The 20,481-nt window shown below is 44.4% G+C and overlaps 1 protein-coding gene across 2 annotated transcripts in view; it reads right to left on the bottom strand.

Moving 5' to 3' along the window:
- smarcc1a (SWI/SNF related, matrix associated, actin dependent regulator of chromatin, subfamily c, member 1a) overlaps positions 1 to 20,481 on the bottom strand; it is a 305,946-nt gene that overhangs the window by 250,954 nt on the left and 34,511 nt on the right. For both annotated transcript variants that reach the window (XM_068031537.1, XM_068031536.1), the window contains exons 4-7: positions 11,505 to 11,586; positions 7,695 to 7,787; positions 973 to 1,042; positions 703 to 772 (exon numbers count right to left, since the gene is read on the bottom strand). In XM_068031537.1, the coding sequence (XP_067887638.1) occupies positions 703 to 772; positions 973 to 1,042; positions 7,695 to 7,787; positions 11,505 to 11,586 (315 nt within the window). The remainder of the gene's footprint in view (positions 1 to 702; positions 773 to 972; positions 1,043 to 7,694; positions 7,788 to 11,504; positions 11,587 to 20,481) is intronic.

The following is a 20,481-nucleotide window of genomic DNA, read 5'->3' as shown; positions in this document are numbered from 1 at the left end:
ATAGATTCTTGATAAGCAAGGGGGTGAAAGGTTGTAAGGGGTAGGTGGAAATGTGGAGTAATCAGTTTCGCCATGAACTTATTGAATGGTGGAACAGGCTCGAGGGGCCGAGTGGCCTACTCCTGCTCGCATGTACATATGTAATAGTAGAGGACGACTCGGGCTCAAACAAGTAGAAGCTAAGTTTCGGACAGATACCAAGAAATAGTTCATTATGCTGAGTGATTAACGTAAGGGAATGGAATCCCAGTTAAAGCAGTTTAGTGGAAAAGCTTGAAATCATTCAAGAACTAACTGCATGCTGCAAAGGGGTAGGGGAAGACATTTGGGTCATACTGGATGGATGAATTTAAAAAAAGGGCAAATGACCATCATCCAATGAACATGAGCAGACAACAGATGAGAGCTGGATTACTTCCTGCGGTGATGTCTATCAACATTTATTATTTTTTTCATACAAGTACAAAAGAATAAGATAGGGAATAATACAGGAGAAATACTTGGAAGCAGTATCCATAATAGCTTTTAAAAATGTGTCGAAATATTTGGGGGGGGCGGAATTAAATGGTACGGGGAAAGAAAAGAGGAAAGATGGCACAGTCAGCATGGCTATGATGCACTAAATGGTCTCGACTTGTAAAATTCGATGATTCTATGCTCTTTACCTGCTAGCATTTTTACAACAGTCGCACTGACACATACCTGTCTGGGAACATTCCCCAATGAACCAAGACTTGCTTTTCTCTCTTCATAACAGGTCTCAACCACTCCTCTGCAACAGGGAATATTTAACAAACAGATCAAAAGAGTTCTGCAAATTTATCTTAATACCTTCCAAACCAAATCCTTCATTTCAGAGAGAATATGCAGACATTTAAATGTTATGTAGGTGACTATATGGGTTAAGTACCAGAACAGATCTGCAAACTTGGACATTGGAAGGAATTTTGAAGCCATCACAATCTTGCTTACCTTCATCGAGAGAGCTGGGAATAGAATAAATGATATGGGAGCCTTTCAATTTGTCTTCTGTTATTGTTCCCTAAAGCGTGAGAAAAAGCAGGGATTAGAATGAGCAGCACAAAAAAAAACTTGCAAAGCATTAATTACTTATGTGCTCCTTACATGATAATTTAATAGGGAATACCCGCAAAGAATTAGGTGCATTATGCCTTCAAATCATGCAAGACATGCCTTTTGTTGGCTCTGCTGGTAAGGGATAGAATTGTGGCTGAACCCACTGCTCAATAAAGGCAGGGTACCTGCAGGGACATTGGGACTATCCGAGATCTGAGGAAGGTTCGATCTGCTTGGGATGCTTCAGTCTTCAAATGTGATGGAACAAAAGGTCTTTTAGATACACAGGGTGCCAAGGGTAAGGGAAAGACTAATTCAGAGTATTGCTTCAAGTTAAACCATGACTGCAGGACGAAGGAATATCGGTGCTAACCAGTAAAAGCAAGATCACGACTGATTAATACCTGGAATGATCTCGGTGCGGAAATCATTCAGGAGACAGTTGAGCTGGATGACTCAAATAGTCTCCCCATCTCACTGTTCTTTGAGACAACAAACACAATTTGACCCACCTTAGCCCATCCATTAACAATAAACATTAAAAAAAAAAGAGTGGTGATGGGTTGTAACGATTACAGGGCTTTTACATTTACTGACCAATCAGGAAATCCATTCCAAGCGTGTCGCAAATCTAACTACCCAAAATCAGTCCAAAGTCACTTGAAGCCAGTTGAAAGTTTGAGCTAGAAAGGACGAATAGCTTTTCTCATCTGAACTCTTTTGTAATTTGCACGACCATGACGAAAACATCTAAACACAAGAAACTGGCTTGATGTACCTCATGGGACAGCAGAACAGGCAAATCTTTTGACAAAATAGGACAAGATACACAACAACAAAAAAACCAAAGCTCTCCAACGCAAGGGACAGTGCGAGACGTAGGAACAAGAAAGACCATCATTCAGACTCTCCTGCCTGATCCGCCATTATTAAGAACAATGAATGCCAGCTGTAAAAAAAAAAGCCAATCTCGTTTGCGTTCAAACATCCTACAAGCCCCACGATGCAACAAGAGACTAATAGTGAAGTAGATCATCTTCTTCTTTGGCCTCCTGGTCTCAAGAGACAATGGCTAAGCACCTGAAGGTGGTCAGTGGATTGTGAAGCAGTGCCTGGAGTGGCTATAAAAGCCAATTCTGGAGTGACAGGCTCTTCCACAGGTGCTGCAGATAAAATTGGTTGTCAGGGCTATTACACAGTTGGCTCTCCCCTTGCGCTTGTCTTTTTTCCTGCCAACTGCTAAGTCTCTTCGAGTCGCCACACTTTAGCCCCGCCTTTATGGCTGCCAGCCAGCTCTGGCGATCGCTGGCAACTGACTCCCACAACTTTTGGTCAATGTCACAAGACTTCATGTCGCGTTTGCAGAATTCTTTAAAGCGGAGACATGGACGGCCGGTGGGTCTGATACCAGTGACAAGCTCACTGTACAAAGTGTCCTTGGGGATCTTGCCATCTTCCATGCGGCTCACATGGCCAAGCTATTTCAAGCGCCGCTGGCTCAGTAGGGTGTATATGCTGCGGATGTTGGCCGCCTCGAGGACTTCTGTGTTGGAGATACGGTCCTGCCACCTGATGCCAGGGATTCTCCAGAGGCAGCGAAGATGGAATGAATTGCGACGTCGCTCTTGGCTGACATACGTTATCCAGGCCTCACTGCCGTAGAGCAAGGTGCTGAGGACACAGGCTTGATACACTCAGACTTTTGTGTTCCGTGTCAGTGCGCCATTTTCCCACACTCTCGGCCAGTCTGGACATAGCAGTAGAAGCCTTTCCCATGCGCTTGTTGATTTCTGCATCGAGAGACAGGTTACTGGTGATAGTTGAGCCTAGGTAGGTGAACTCTTGAACCACTTCCAGAGCGTAGTCGCCAATATTGATGGATGGAGCATTTCTGACATACTGTCCCATGATGTTAGTTTGCTTGAGGCTGGTGGTTAGGCCAAATTCGTTGCAGGCAGCCGCAATCCTGTCAATGAGTCTCTGCAGACACTCTTCTGTGTGAGATGTTAATGCAGCATCGTCAGCAAACAGCAGTTCCCTGATGAGGACTTTGCATACTTTGGTCTTCACTCTTTGACGGGCAAGGTTGAACAACCTGACACCTGATCTTGTGTGGAGGAAAATTCCTTCTACTGAAGAAGTGAACGCATGCGAGAGCAGCAGGGAGAAGATGATCCCAAACAGTGTAGGTGCAAGAACACAGCCCTGTTTCATGGCACTCAGGATAGGAAAGGGGTCTGATGAGGCACCGTTATGCTGAATTGTGCCTTTCATATTGTCATGGAATGAGGTGATGATACTTAGTAGCTTTGATGGACATCCGATCTTTTCTACTAGTCTGAAGAGACCACGTCTCACCATGTTTCCTCGAAGGGGAAAGGTAGGGCAAACAAAGCCAAATCTCCCTGTATGACAAAAAAGAGGTAGCGATTAAGAAAAAAAAAAGTGTGCTTATGACAGGCACCAGGTAGAAAATACTATTGAGAATCAGGCTGAATATAGAAGGTCCAGAGGGGAAGTGAAAAAGCAAATAAGAGAAGCAAAGACAGAGCATAAAGAGAGACTGGGAGCGAGCATTAAAAGGAAATCCCAATGTTTTATATTGGTATTTTAATAGTAAAAAGGTGGCAAGAGGAGGACTGGGGCCGATTAGGGATCAGAAAGGGGATTTACACATGGAGGCAGAGGGCACAGCTGAGGTATTAAATTAATATTTTGCATCTCTCTTTACACCAAGGAAGATGCAGCAACCAAGGCAATGTTGAAAAAGGAGGTAAGTCAGACACGAGAGGGGTTTAAAATTGAAGAGTAAGTATTAGATAGGCTATCTGTACTTAAAGTGGATAAAATACCAGGACCAGATGAGATGCATCCAAGGATACGGAGGGAAGTGAGGGTAGAAATCAGAGAGACACTGGCCATAGTTTTTCAGTCTTAGACTCAGGGGGTGGTGCCAGAGGACTGGAGAATTGCAAACATTACACCCTTGTTCAAAAAAGATAAGCCCAGCAACTACAGGCCAGTCAGTTTAACTTTGGTGGTGAGGAGACTTCTACAAATCATTCGGGACAAAATTAAGTCACATGGACAAATGCAGGTTAATTCAGGAAAGCCAGCAGGGATTTCGTAAGGGAAAATCACATTTAACTAACTTGGAGTTTTTTGAAGAGGTAACAGAGGGTTGATGAGAGCAATGCTCTTGAAGTGGTGTACATGGTCTTTCAAAAGGCATTTGATACAGTGCCACACCACAGACTTCTGAGCAAATGTACAACTCATGGAATAAAAGGGACAGTCGCAACATGGATATGGAATTGGCTGAGCGACAGGAAACAGAGTCTTAGTTAATGGATGTTTTTCAAGCTGCAGGAAGGTTTGTAGTGGAGTTCCCCAGGGATCAGTGTTGGGACCTTTGCTTTTCCTGATGTATATTAATGACCTAAACCTTGATATACAGGGCACAATTTTAAAGTTGGCAGATGAAATGAAACTTGGAAGTATAGTGCAGAACTTAAAAAAGGACAGGGAAGTTGGTGGAATGAGCAGACAGATGGCAGATGAAGTTCAATGCAGAGAAATGTGAAGTGATTCATTTTGGTCCAAAGAACATAGAGACACAATATAGAATAAAGGGTACAATTCTAAAGGGGGTACAGGAACAGAGGGAGCTGGGTGTCCAAGTGCATAAGTTATTGAAGGTGTCAGGACAGATGGAGAGAGTGGTTAATGAAGCATACAGTATTCTGGGGCATAGAGTACAAGAGCAAGGAAGTCATGTTGAACTTATACAAGACACTAGTTCAGCCTCAGCTGGAGCATTGCATCCAGTTCTGGCGCCGAACTTTAGGAAAGACGTGAGGGCACTGGAGAGAGAGTACTGAAAAAATTCACAAGAATTGTTCCAGGGATGAGGAATTTCAGTTATGAACATAGATTGAAGAAGTTAGGAATGTTTTTCTTGGAGAAGGCAGAAAGGTGATTTGATAGAGGTATTCAAAATCCTGAGGGGTCTGGACAGAGTTGAGAGAGAGAGAAACTGTTCCCACTCACGAAAGGATTGAGAACAGGAGGGCACATATTTAGATTTGGTACGAGAAGCAAAAGTGACATGACGAAAAACTTTCACGCAGAGAGTGGTTAAAGTCTGGAAATGCACTGCCTGAGAGAGTGATGGAGGCAGGTTCAATTGTAGCATTCAAAAGGGAATTACAGTTATATGAAAAAGGAAGAATGTGCAGGGTTACAGTGAGAAGGCAGAAGAAAGGAACTGAATGAATTTTTCAGCCAGTGCGAACACGATGGGCCAAATGGCCTCCTTCTGCATTGTAACAATTCTGAGATTCTGTGAAGAGTATAGTGCAATTTCATGAGAAAGACACTGCAGCCTGAAAGGTTTAATGATAAGAGTTTTGTTTATCCACGTATCCTGCCTGACCTCATGAGTAGCTGCTGCATTTTCTGTTTCTGCAGATCTAATTCACTGATTTTGCCAAGAAGATATCTTGATCAGCACCACCCCAAGGCCAAGATGTGCAGTTGCCTGGATGTTGCCCAGACGAGACTGGATGATTTTGCATACAATGCCAGATGCTCATTGTCGCAATTAAACATAGCACCACCTGCAGGTGTAGCAGGAACTGCATAGAATGCCAAGTTCCCCATCCATCTTAATGTACCAATAGATACGTTCCTGACGGATGTCCCGTGGAACTGATTACAAATGAAAGCCCATTAAAAAAAACAAGGCATTTATGGAGCTTTTCTTGACGATCAGATGTCTCACAGCACTTTCCTGCCAACTAAGTACTTTTGAAAAGTAGTCACTGTTTTACTGTAGGAAACATGGCAGCCACTTGGCACACAGCAAACTCACAAACAGCAACGTGATAATGACCAGATAATAAATTTTTGAAATGTTAGGTGAAGGATAAATATTGGCCAGGAGACCAGGGATAACTCCTCTGCTCTTCTTGGAAATGTCATGGGATCTTTTGCATCCACCTGAGGGAGCAGACGGGGCCTCAGTTTAATGTCTCATCCGAAAGACAGCATCTCCAACAGCGTAGCACTTGCTCAGTACTGCACTGGATTGTAAGCCTAGATTTTGATGTTTTCAAGTCCTGGGATGGGACTCAAATCCAGCCATAGCACATGGAAGGCAAGAAAATACGCAGAGTACAACAGAAATGAAAAGCTTCAAGAGGCGTCTGTATACTCCAATCGTTTGCAATTATTGTGTGTTTTCCACACTGGTGTTCGACCGATTATCAGGAGCATGAGGGGAAAAATGTGTGAAAATTAGGCCACATTTAGCGATCATATCGGAACAGAATTAACACAAACAGTACTGCAAGGCTCCTGACTTGTTATTTTGAACACACAGCCAAAAGAGAGGCAGCAAAATATCATCCTGCATTTATCTTTAATCAGAAGTTGAAGGGAAAAAAAATCATGAACCCCTCAGAACATTTAAAGGAAACAATGAATCTGAGCAGAATAGGTCATCAAGGATTTAAAGGCTTCAAGCACTTTTTTTTTTTAAATACACACTGCAGGTACAGTCTGACGATAAAGGAAAGCGAGCAAGATACATATTGCAGTGTCGTAATAAAAGGAGGTAAACACTGGCCATTAAGTACATAATAGGCATTATTTTTAGGGCTGAGTTTGCTGACAACCCAACCACCAGGTGGTGCAGTACTTGGACATGCACAAATGCAGCCGAGTGCACTGAAATGTCCCTGACATTTTTGGCAACTGCCAATAATAATTACGGCGCTGCAATGAAACCCAAATGGCCACAGTGGCTGTGATCGCCACCTCCATCCCACTCTGAACAGTCCCCTGCTCCCTCCTGCCATCATGCTACTCTTTGCCACTTGCTCCACACCACCACTTCTCCCCTCACCCCACCTCAGGCCACTCGCCACTTCCTCCAGTCTGTTCCCCACACCCTCCAACTCGCAGTCTCCGCCCCCCCCCCCCTCCCCTGCCTATCTGGTCACTCTCTCACAATCGTTTCCCCCCCCCCCCCCCCACCTTCTCAGTGTAGGGAAGAAAAGCAGCGACTGCAAGAGGGAGCGGGGCGCAAAAGCAGAGCAAAGGGGAGGAAGCGGCGAAGCCTTGAGCGAATGGTCCCAAGGTAGGTTAGGGGGGTGGTGAGCGGCCGACGGGATAGAAGTGGCAGTGCCAGGAGTGTGTGGCCAACAGGTTTGGTTGAGGGGCGGTGGTGGGGTGGGTGGTCGGTGAAGCAAGGAGCGAGCGGCTGAAGGGAGAGAAGAGGCGAGGCAGGGATCAAGCAGCGATCGGACATTGCAGTCCACTCCAATAACATTTCAACGCGCATGCGCAAATTAGTCCTGGCAAGCTGGGTACAGATATAGGCTGTGCATGTGCAGCACCATACTGACAGCAAAAGTCTATTCTGCACATTTGTGAAGCTGGGAGTGATCTGATGTCGTCGGAGCTGGGCTGCATTGTCAGGAGTCACTTGGTACTTTCAGGTTTGACTTCAGAACTGTCAAATGTTCAGTGTCACACAGCAATAAAAATCATGACAAAGGGAGCAAGTGCAGACATAATAAATCAAACATCTTCTGAATTCAAAATATGCATACCTGATGCCTTTTGACAATATCTTTACATTTATTTGCCAGCTTTGGGTCAAGGTCAGGCAGGAGGTAGATTGTGGGTCTTGTTAAGCAGTTGTTCTGCAAAACAAACATTTTATACTCAAGGCGTACTGGAACATTCATACATGAAATATTTCTTTTGTCTCCAGAGTTTCTCACACCACGTCTTACCTGGAGAGTCAGGAGCGGCGAAAAACCTGCAAGGAACCTACCACCAGAAGCAGATAACAAAGAGACCCAGACTTGGGGCCTTCCACTTACCTGGAGAGAGAGAGAGAGTGGAAGTGGCGGAACTGCGAGAAACCCAGTACCTCAATGTGATGGAGTATGAAGATTTTTTTTTAAATCAAATCACGACATCACAGGAAAGCAGAGAGTTGATTGGCTGATGAGTATTGCTGCTTTGGGAATTTGGTGAGTGAGGTAATCTTGAGGGTCAACCTCTTGCTAAAAATCTAATATTGACTGAATTTAGTATTTAACTGAAATTTACTGTTTAAGTAACATTTAAAGTTCCTTCCAGCCTTCGGCAAGGATAAACAAGCTCTACTGGAGAGCAGCTGTAATTAGTTCTTTCGTTAGCTGGTTTACCTGATTTCTGTAGCTACAGGGGAAAGAGCTGATTGATGAGTAACTGACAAGTATTCGACTGATAATACTTTCTAAAGTTAAGGTATGGCAGGACAGCTCAGACGAATGGAATGCGCATCCTGTGGCATGCGGGAAGTCATGGATGCACCATGTGGCCTAGACAAACACTTGCAGGAAGTGTCATACGCTGCAGAAGCTGGAGCTCCGGGTTTCAAAACTCTAGCGGCAATTGGAGTCACTGTGGTGCATCCGCAAGGCAGAGAACCACATGGATAGCAGTTTCGGGAGGTGGTCACACTGCAGGTAGAAAGGGAAAGTGTGACTGCCAGGCAGTCTAAGAAAACCAGGCATGGAGCACAGGAGTCCTCGGAGACTATATTGCTCACTAACCAGTTCACCATTTTAGGTACTGGTGAGGGTGATGGTTCTTCAGAGGAGTCAAGTCCATGTCACCATGGGTGGCTCAGCTGCACAGGAGGGGAGGAAAAAAAAAACTTGGAAGAGCAATAGTGATCAGAGATTTGATATTCAGGGGATCAGACATTTCTGCAGCCATAGACGTGACTCCAGGACGATACGTTGCCTCCCTGGTGCTAGGGCCAAGGATGTCAAAGCGCCTGCAGGACATTCTTCTGGGAGAGGGTGAACAGCCAGAGGTCGTGGTCCACATGGTTACCAATGACATAGGTCGGAACAGAATGAGGTCCTGAAAGCAGATTTTAGGGATCTAGGAAAGAGATTTAAAAAGCAGGACCTCAAAAGCAATACTCCCAGGATTACTGGGGCGGCACAGTGGCGCAGTGGTTAGCACCGCAGCCTCACAGCTCCAGCAACCCGGGTTCAATTCTGGGTACTGCCTGTGTGGAGTTTGCAAGTTCTCCCTGTGTCTGCGTGGGTTTCCTCCGGGTGTTCCAGTTTCCTCCCACATGCCAAAGACTTGCAGGTTGATAGGTAAATTGGCCATTATAAATTGCCCCTAGTATAGGTAGGTGATAGGGATAGGTGGGGATGTGGTAGGAATATGGAATTAGTGTAGGATTAGTATATAAATGGGTGGTTGATGGTCGGCACAGACTCGGTGGGCCGAAGGGCCTGTTTCAGTGCTGTATCTCTAAACTAAAAAAAAAACTACTCCCAGTGATAGTGAGCATAGGAATAGGAGGATTGAGCAACTGAAATTTAGCTGGAGAATTGATTTAGGAGGGAGGGATCATTGGCACCAGTTATGGGGCAGGTGCTACCTGTACAAGATGGACAGGTTATACCTTAGCAGGACCAGGACCAACAACATTACTCGTGCTGTTGAAGGTTTAAACTAGATTGGCAGGGGGATGGGAACCTGAGAGGGAGCTCAGATTGGAGGGAAGCAAAACTGGTAACAGCAAATGGAAAAGTACTAAGCAAAATTAGAAGATAGATGAAGCAAAGGCAACCAGCAAATTGGATCAGAATGTGGAATAATGTTAAAAAGACACAGTTAAGGACACTATCTGAAAGCATGCAGCATTCACAAGTTAAATGATTTGAAGGCACAAAATGAGGTAAATGGGTATGATTTATTTGCCATTACAGAGATTTGGTTACAGGGTGAAGACTAGGAACTGAATATTCAAGGGTATTCATCATTTAGGAACGAGAGGCAAAAAGGAAAAGGAGGTGGATTAGCACTCTTAATAAGAGACAAGATCGGAACATTAGTGAGAGGATCTTAGATCGAAGCAGCAAGATGTAGAACCAGTTTGAGTGGAGCTAAGAAACAGCAAATATTGGCAGGAATTGTTTATGTTATTCATGTTGGGCACAGTATAAATCAGCAAATTAGGAGGTGCATGTAACATCAGTAATACAGTAATAATGGGCAACTTCAATTTACATGTAGACTGAGTGAACATAATCAGCCCTAATGCTGTGCAGGATGAATTTCCTGGACTACGTACGAGATGGGTTTCTGGAGCAACTAGGCACCAACTAGGGATCAGGCTATTTTAGACTTAGTATTATGTAATGAGAAAGGGTTAATTAACAACCATGCTGTCAAGGAGCCTTTGGGGAATTGCGACCATAATTTGATCGAATTTCACATTCAGTTTGAATGTGATGGAGTTCATTCTGAAACTAGGGTCTTAAATCTGAAGAAAGGAAACTATGAAAGTATGGGGACATAATACCAGTAAGTGCTAGAAATACTCAGCAGGTCTGGCAGCATCTGTGGAGTCAGAAATGGCAAGTGTCTAAAATTTGAGGATAGGTTGATAGAACAGTTGAAATTTTCAGCTAATCAGAAAGAGCCAGCATGGATTTTGTAAAGGGCAGGTCATGTCTGACGAATGCATCTGAATTTATTTAAAACAGGTGACTAAAGCAGTGGACAAGGGAAATGTCGATGGATGTTATTGCAGGAAGACATTTAATGAAGTCCCTCAAAAGAATAGCTAGCTGAAGCCCACACACATGGAATTAAAGGCAAATTATTGACCGGATTAGAAAATTGGTTGAGCAGAAGCAGACAGACTTGGGGATAATGGGCATATACTCTAATTAGCAGGGTGCGCCCAATGATGGTCTGCGTGGATGTGTGTTGGGCCTCAACTATTCAGTTTCACTTTCAACTGTTAATAAATACAATCAGGGAAGCCAGCACCTTCAGCAGAAAAAAAAGTGAGGAAAAAAAACTGGAAGAGGAATATTGCAGAAACATAAGCAGTCAAAGCTGCTTGGCATAACCACCAGTATAACGCAAAAAAAGGGATTAACGGATGGAGTTTCAGCAAAATAAAAAAGCAATTATTGCTCCAGTTGTGTATATCTCAGTTCAATTGAGCAATTTTGAAAGCCAAGTCAGATGACATGACAGATTTGCTTGTCAAGTAAAGTTTGAGGGAGGCATGTTAACCAAAGCTTTAGAACTCCCTGCTCATAGCAGTAGCATAAATCCTCAACATAAACCTGAACCACAGAAGACACTGCACCAATGTTTAACCTGGCATACAAAAAACAGCAGCTCCAGCAAAGCACTATTCTCATACTATCACAGTGCTAACCTCGATTATGTGCTCAAGTCCCAGTGCGGAGTTTGAGCCGGAAACCTTCTGAATTAGAAGACAGCATGCTGCCAAAGCCGGAGTAGCAAGCCCTCTTCTGATTCAAAGGGTTTTATGTCTAAAAGCCGCACACAGATTTTACTTTATCAGTTGAGACACGTACCTGCACCAGTGTCTTTTCTATTGTCATAAACATTTCTACATTACGATCCATTCTGGATGGATTTTGCAAGTCGAATCTTCTCCTAAGGTATGAAGCAAAGTCTTAGAACTCTCATTAGATTGGAAATGTCATTTCTCAAAGTAATTGCATCTTTGTGCACATCAGCCTTAGCCACCGAGCGCTGAGATGCTTATCAGCTTCCTTCATCTCAAAGAAAAATGTTAGTTAATTCCCATGAAATAGACCAACTGCACTCAATCACCACGGATAAAACCAAAAAACTATCCATGATTCAATCCCTGATCACCACATGGTTACTCATGCTAGAAAACAGACATTTGTCAGTAACACCTGAAAAAACAATGGCATCCGATTGTGAAGCTCCACCAATCTCAATCAACTCATAGCCTAGTTTATCAGATGAGATACTTACTTGCACCCATGACTAATATATTGTCAAAAAAATTTCAGCATTATGATCTACTCTGGATGGATTTTGCAGGTGGAAAGGATAAGTTGGCCTTGGAGGGAGTGCAGAGTAGGCTTACTAGAATGATACAAGGCCTTCAAGTGTTATGTTTTAAACAGAGATTACACCAACTGGAATTTAGAAGTTTAAGGACTGATTTGATCAAAGAGGAACACGCCAGGTAAAACACAGACATAGAAAACAGGAGCAGGAGTAGGCCATTTGACCCTTCAAGCCTGCTCCACCATTCATTATGATCATGGCTGATCGTCCAACTCAATAGCCTGTTCCAGCTTTCGCCCCATACCCTTTGATCCCCTTAGACCCAAGAGCTATATCAAACTCCTTCTTGAAAACATACAATGTTTTTGCCTCAACTGCTTTCTGTGGTAGCAAATTCCACAGGCTCACCACTCTCTGGGTGAAGAAGTTTCTCCTCATCTCAGTCCTGAAAGGTTTACCCCATATTCTCAGACTATGACCCCTGGTTCTGGACTCCCCCATCATCGGGAACATCCTTCCTGTGCCTAAATTGGGAGAAACTACTGCTGCCAGTTGGGGAGTCTGGAACTGGGGGCATAGTATAAAAAATTAGAACCAGACCTTTCAAGATTCAAATTAGAAACACTTCTTGATGCAAAGGGCATTCGAAGTGTCAACTCGAGGCGCAAATGGCAATTGATGCCAGATCGATTGTTTTTAAAACAGAGATCAATAGATTAACAACCAACGGTATTAAGGGATATGAGGCAACGGTGGATCTTTGGAAGTAGGCTAGAGATCAGTCATGATCTCACTGAATGGTAGAACAGGCTCAAAAGGACTAAATGGCCTACCCTGTTGCCATGTTGAGTCCCAGACAGTGAATGCCAATAGGAAAATGTGTTCCTCTTAATATCTTAAACTTGAAACATGATCACCCCTCAACCTCCTAAATTCCAGGAACTTCAAGGCTAGTTTGTGCAACCTCTCCTTCTAATTTAATCTTTAAACATTTCTAATCCCCGGGACCAGCATGTGTGCAGGAAGTGTGTCCAGCTGCAGCTCCTGGAAGCTCGGGTTTCAGAGCTGGAACGGCGGCTGGAAACACTGTGGAGCATCCGCGAGTCTGAGAGCTTTGTGGATAGCACGTATAGAGGTGGTCACACCGCAGCTGAAGGGACTTGAGGAAGGAAGGGAATGGGTGACCACCAGGCAGTCCAAGAGAATCAGGCAGGTAGTTCAGGAGTCCCCTGGGGTCCAGCTTGCAAATCGGTATTCCATTCTGGAGGCTGATGAGACTGGTTCCTCCAGGGAGTGCAGACAGAGCCAAGCTTCTAGCACCACAAGCAGCCTGTCTGCACAGGAAGGGGAAAGAGAGGAAGAGCAATAGTAATAGGGGATTCTATAGTCAGGGGAACAGATAGGCGCTTCCGTGGCTGTCAAAGTGACTCCAGGATGGCGTGTTGCCTCCCTGGTGCTAGGGTCCGGGATGTCACCGAACGGCTGCAGGGCATCCTGAAGGGGGAGAGTGATAAGGCAGAGGTCATAGTACATGTTGGTACCAACGACATAGGTAGAAAGAGGGATGAGGCCTTGCATCAAGAATTCAGGGAGTTAGGCAGCAGACTAAAAAGCAGGACCTCTCAGGTTGTAATCTCTGGATTACTCCCAGTGCCACGTGCTAGCAAGTAGAGAAATAGGAGAATAGCACAGATGAATGTGTGGCTTCAGAGCTGGTGCAGGAGGGAGGGTTGAAGATTCCTGGACCACCGGGACTGTTTCTGGGGAAGGTGGGCCCTGTACAAGAGGGACGGTCTACATCTGAACCAGAGGGGGACTAACATCCTTGCTGGTGGGTTTGCTAGTGCTGTTGGGAGGAGTTTAAACTAATTTGGCAGGGGGAGGGGATGCAGACTCCTAGCAGAATAGGGACACAGCTAAACACAGGAAAGCAAACAAGTCAGAGGGAAGACAGCGGAAGTAAGTTTCAAGGGAGTAAGAAAAGGTTGGATGGCTTCTACTTTAATGCCAGGAGTATTGCAGGTAAAATGGATGAGTTAAGGGCAAGGATTAACATGTGGAATTGTGATGTAGTGGCCATCACAGAGACATGGTTGAGGGGGGGGGGGGGGCAGGATTGGCAGCTCAATATCCCGGGATATAGAATCTTCAGGCGAGACAGAGGAGGGGGCATTGCAATATTAGTTAAGGAGTCAGTTACTGCAGTAAGGAGAGATGATATCTTGGAGGGGCATCAAATGAAGCTTTATGGGTAGAGTTTAGGAATAAAAAAGGGACAGCCACATTGCGAGGTGTTTATTATACGCCCCCAGATAGTCAGCGGGAAATTGAGGAGCAAATATGTGCGCATTTTGCAGAGGTGTGTAAAAATAATAGGGTAATTATATTAGGTGATTTCAACTTTCCCAACAATAATTGGGATAGTCATCGTGTTAAGGGCTTAGATGGAGTGGAGTTCTTAAAATGTATACAGGAGAACTTTTTAGCTCAATATGTTGAGGATCCAAGGGAGGGTGCAGTGCTGGACCTAATTCTGGGGAATGAAGCCGGACAGGTGGTTGATGTGTTGGTGGGGGAACATTTTGGTGATAGCGACCACAACATGGTACAATTTAAGCTTGTTATGGAGAAAGAAATAGACAAGTTGCAAAAAAGAGTTTTGGATTGGGAGAGAGCGAATTTTAGTAAAATAAGGCAGGATCTGGCCAAGGTAGACTGGAAAGAGTTACTTGTCGGGAAATCGACAGAAGAGAAGTGGGGGGCATTCAAAAAGGAAATGGGGAGGGTACAGGCCCAACATGTTCCCTCTCGGCGAACAGGTAGGAGCAACAAGCCCAGAAAACCATGGATGACCAGAAACATTCAGGGTACGATGAGAAGGAAAAGACAGGCTTTTAGCAAATACTAGAAGAGCAAATCAATGGAAGCATTAGTGGAGTAGAGAAAGTGTAGGATGGAGCTTAAGAAAGCAATTAGGAGAGCAAAGAGGGGGTATGAGAAAGCTTTGGCTGGTAAAAATAAGGAAAATCCCAAGATATCCGATAAGTACATCAATGGGAAGAGGATAACCAGGGTAAGAGTAGACCCATTAGGGACCAAGGGGGAAGTTTGTGGGTGGAGCCAGAGGACATTGGTCGGGTGTTGAACGAATACTTCACATCTGTCTTTACCCAAGAGAATGAGGATGTAGATATGGAATTCAGAGAGAGAGACTGTGAGGTTCTTGAGCAAATGGTCATAGGGAGTGACAAGGTATTGGAGGTTTTGGAAGGCATAAAAGTGGACAAATCTCCAGGTCCCGATGATTTGTATCCCAGGCTGCTGTGGGAGGCGAGGGTGGAGATTGCAGGGGCTCTGACCCAAATTTTTAATTCCTCTCTGGCCACAGGGGAGGTGCCAGAGGACTGGAGAAGAACAGCTAATGTGGTCCCACTATTTAAGAAAGGTTGTAGAGATAAGCCAGGGAACTACAGACCGGTGAGTCTCACGTCAGTGGTGGGGAAACTATTGGAGAAAACTCTGAAGGAAAGAATCTATCTCCATTTGGAGAGGCAAAATTTGATTAGGAATAGTCAGCATGGCTTTGTCAGAGGGAGGTCATGTCTAACAAATTTGATTGAATATTTTGAGCATGTGACCAGGTGTGTAGATGAGGGTAGTGCAGTTGATGTAGTTTACATGGATTTCAGCAAAGCCTTTGACAATGTCCCACATGAGAGACTTATCAAGAAAGCAAATGCACATGGAATACAGGGTAACTTGATAAGGTGGATTCAAAATTGGCTTAGCTGTAAGAGACAGAGAGTGATGACAGACGGCTGTTTTAGTGACTGGAAGCCAGTGTCCAGTGGCATACCACAGTGATCTGTGCTGGGTCCCCTATTGTTTGCCATTTATATAAACACAGATGACTATGTGAGGGGTAGAATCAGTAAGGTCACGGATGACACAAAGATTGCCCGAGTGGTTAACAGTGAGGTGGAGTGTCTTGGGTTACAGGAAGATATAGACGCGATGGTCAAATGGGCAGAAAAGTGGTAGATGGAATTTAACACTGAAAAGTGTGAGGTGATACACTTTGGAAGGACGAATGTGACACGGAAGTATTCAATGAATGGCCTGACACTGGGAAGTTCCGAGGAACAAAGGGACCTTGGAGTGTTTGTCCATAGATCTCTGAAGGCAGAAGGGCAGGTTAATAGGGTGGTGAAAAAGACATATGGGACACTTGCCTTTATCAATCGAGGCATAGATTACAAAAGCAGGGAGGTCATGTTGGAGTTGTACAGAACTTTGGTAAGGCCACAGCTGGAGTACTGTGTGCAATTCTGGTTGCCACATTATAGGAATGATGTGATTGCATTGGAGGGGGCGCAGAGGCGATTCACCAGGATGTTGCCTGGGATGGAACATTTAAGCTATGAAGAGAGATTGGATAGGCTTGGGTTGTTTTCGCTGGAGCAGAGAAGACGGAGGGGTGACCTGATAGAGGTGTACAAGATTATGAGGGGCATGGACAGGGTGGATAGGGAGCAGCTGTTCCCCTTAGTTGAAGGGTCAGTTACAAGGGGTCACAAGTTTAAGGTGAGGGGTGGGAGGTTTAGGGGGATTTGAGGAAGAACTTTAACCCAGAGGCTGGTGACGGTCTGGAATGCACTGCCTGGGAGGGTGGTAGAGGCGGGTGGCCTCACATCCTTTAAAAAAGTACCTGGATGAGCACTTGGCACGTCGTAACATTCAAGGCTATGGGTGAAGTGCTGGCAAATGGGATTAGGTAGACAGGTCAGGTGTCTTTAATGCATCGGTACACACTCGATGGGCCGAAGAGCCTCTTCTACACTATTATTCTGTGATTCTGTGAATCTTTGGTGCCCAAGTAGCATTCTGGCAAATCGACATTGCACTCCCTTCCAAGACCAATATATCCTCCCTATTGTGTGGTGCCCAGAACTGCTCATAGCACTCCAGATGTGGTCGAACCAGGGCTGTGTGTTGCTGAAACATGAATTCTACCCCCTTGCATCAGGGTTCTCTCGAGCTAAAAGACTAGCATTCTATTGGCCGCCTTAATTATTTTCTGTACATATCCACAAAATTTTAATGATCCATGTACCTAGACCCCCAAATCTCTTTGGGCCTTCAGTGTTTCTAGATTTTCATCATTTACAAAGTACAATTAGGTTCAAAGTGAACAGCCTCACATTTGCCTACATTGGGAAAACAGTGGCAAATGGGTTTCACAACCCATCAACATCGCTTTGTAACTTTATGCCTCCAACTACACTCCTGATAATACCGCTTATCTTCACATCAGCAAATTTGGTTATGTGGCTATCTATCCAATAATCTAAGTTGTTATCAATTGGGATAATTCTACAGGAAAGGGTAAGTGAGCAGTTGGTGGTGGGGGGGGGGGGGGGGGGGTGGCAAAGAATTTCTGAAATGTAATGTAATCAGGAGAGCTTCCTTGATCAGCATGTTCTCAGCCCAACTAGCAAGGAAGCATTGCCGTATCTGAAGTTGGGAAATGACGTGGACCAAGTGTTCGTCAGGGTGCACTTGGATAAGAGTAACAGTCGTATCATAAGATTTAGATGTGTAATGCAGAAAAGCAAGGAACAAAATAAAGTACAATGGCTAGATTGGAAGAGGGCTAATTTCAGCGCAATGAGAAGGGATCCAGTCAGGGCAGAATGGAACTGCAGACAGACAGGCAGAGCTGTATGGGAACAATGGGTTATCTTTAAGGAAGGGATGCTTCAGGTACCAGCTCGCTATATTCCAATGAGGTCAAAAAGTAAGGAAACTAATAACAGGGTTCCTTGGATGACGAAGGAGATAGAGATTATGAAGAAACAAAAAAAAAAAGTGCACAATTCACGTCAAGTGAACTCTTCAAGTGAGAACCAGACCATATACAATCAGTTGAGAGGGGAGGTGAAGAGGAAAGAAAGATTGGCAAAGAGAATATGAAAATAGAATGGCAGTCAACACAAAAATCATCTACCAGCAGAGAACAGTAAGTGGATAGTAAGAGGTGGAGTGGGGCCGATGAGGAATAAAGAGGGTAATATATGCTGAGAGGCGTAGGTCAAGGGCAATATACTTAATAATTACTTTGTATCATTGTTCACTAAGAAAGTGGAATCTAAAATAATCGATAGAAGCAAACACAATAGAGGCAATGTATAGGGTAAACATTGAGAGTGTGGTGGGGGTGGGAAAAAAAGATACTAAAAAGGCTGGCTACGCTTAAGATAGAAAGTCACCTGGTCCAGATGGCTTCCATCACACGTTGCGAAAGGAACTGGGGATGAAGATAGCGGAGGGGCTTGCCATAATCTTCTAATCTTCCCTGGATATGGGGGAGGTGCCAGAGGATTGGAGCGTAGCAAATGTGACAGCCTTATTCAAGGAAGGCTGTAAGCACAGTCTGAGCAACTACAGGTCAGTGTAAGGCATTTGGATGGCTCTTGTATTTTTATTATGCTGCGAGGCATTTGTTAATATCTCCGGATTTCTGTTCACAAGCAAAATGTAACCAGTTGGACCAGCGTGTGGAGCAGATGGTAAAAACATGGAGGCGAAGGGCATCAGGACAAAGGGAGGAGAATTCTGACCGAGTACATCATCGCTGGGGTTCATATTGGAGTTGGCAAAAATAATTGACAGCGTACCTGAACAGCAGCACACACATGCACACAATTAGGTCAGGATATGCCACTCATGTGGTAGCCTGGGCTGTTAAAACAAACAGCCTGTCTATTCCCCCTGAGAGCAGGATATGACCACATGTAGGTGGTTCTGCAGAGCCAGGGTGGGATTGATAAGGCACTGAAACCCAATCGGATGACCCAGTTGAAAACATTACTTGAAACGTTGAGGAACCAGGGTCAGAAAAGGGTATAAAGTCACAGCTCACAAGGACATTGTTGCTGCAGCCGGACAGTGTGACTTGGTTCGTCACAAGAATTCGTGCAGGAGAAGTTGTTCAGCAGACCTGACAACACGGGAACGAGCTCTTGTATGTGGGTATGTGTTGTAAGTATATACTGTTATTTAGTGAGTTAATAAAAAGGTGTTCCAAATCAACTGGAAATTGTATTCCAAGTCTATTTCATGCGACTGATACGCAGTACAGGGTCAGGACCTTAAGGAGGAAGTGAGAACCCCTTTTTAAGAGAGTCTTATACCAGTTATTTTATCAGTGGTGCATATGGTTTTAGAAACAATAATCAGGGAAATTTAAAAAAGACACTGAGAAGTTTGAGTTAATTAAGGATAGAAAGCACAAATTTGTAAAAGGCAGATCACGCTTGACTAATCAAACTGAATTTTTTGATTAAGTAGCAGAGAAGGTTGAAGAGGAGAATGCAGGGATGTTGTTTATATGGATTTTAAGAAAGCATTTGATAAGGTACCACATCAAAGGCTGATTAGTAAAATTGAGGCTCATGGAATAGGAGGGTCAGTGTCCAATTGGATAAAAAGTTAGCTTATGGACAGAAAACAGCAAGTTGCAATAAGTGGCTGTTATTCGGACTGGAGGACACGTAGACAGTGGTGTTGCCCAAGGGTCAGTGCTGGGGCCACTGTTTATGCTACATATATATGAACTGGATCTTGGAGTAGAGTGGCATTTTAAAATTTGCCAATGACAGCATACTTGGAGGTGTGGCAAACAGAGAATATGAACCACCCATAACAGGGCATAGATAGGTGAGCAGAATGGGCAGACAGATCACAGATGGAATTTAATACTAACAGGTGCGAGGTGATGCATTTTGGCAGAAGCAGTAGGGAGCAGCAATAGATACTTAAAAGGTACAGTTGTAAAGAGTGCACAGGAACAGAGGGACCTGGGGGTTCACGTGCATCGATTTTTGAAGGTGGTAGGAGATATTGAGAAAGTCGTTAGTAAAGCACATGGGATCATGGGCTGATTCAGCTGTTAACTTGTCCAGCAGATCAATCTTCCAAACAGTAATCATTAGCTCAAGAGGAAAAATCAGCCATACTGAACTTGCACCAACCTCTGCTGACATCCATGCACTTTCCAGCAGGTGTCACTGGGTAGTGGCAAGTAACAACACTACCATAAAATCAACTCCAATATCATTATTGCAACAGCGACTGAGATCAGCTAACCAGAGCCAGAATCAGCACTGTCCCTCTTTGTGCTGATGCTTTCATACCAAATCTTGCTGTAAAAAAAAAAGTACTAGCTAATATGGAGTTTTCAATAAATATCAAGCACTACTTGGCAGCATCTTCCAGGAGCAGCAACTGTCCAAAAGCAGCAGCCCATGTCAGGATGAAGTGCCTGCTTGGTCAGGGGTCCAGAATGGTTGGTTTCATCTTCCATTTCTTCCAGCAAAGACCTCCCTCACCCCCACTGCCATGACACAATAGTGGCTTCTATACAGTAGAAACAATTTTTCCAAAGCGGTTATGTTTCTCACTGCAGGCAGCTGCTGATCACTGTAGAGAGATCATTAACCAAGT

The sequence above is a fragment of the Heterodontus francisci genome, chromosome 5 (assembly GCF_036365525.1).
Source record: "Heterodontus francisci isolate sHetFra1 chromosome 5, sHetFra1.hap1, whole genome shotgun sequence".
Taxonomy (NCBI): domain Eukaryota; kingdom Metazoa; phylum Chordata; class Chondrichthyes; order Heterodontiformes; family Heterodontidae; genus Heterodontus; species Heterodontus francisci.
Note: the sequence above shows the minus strand (reverse complement) of the source record. Positions and strands in the feature narration are given on the sequence as shown.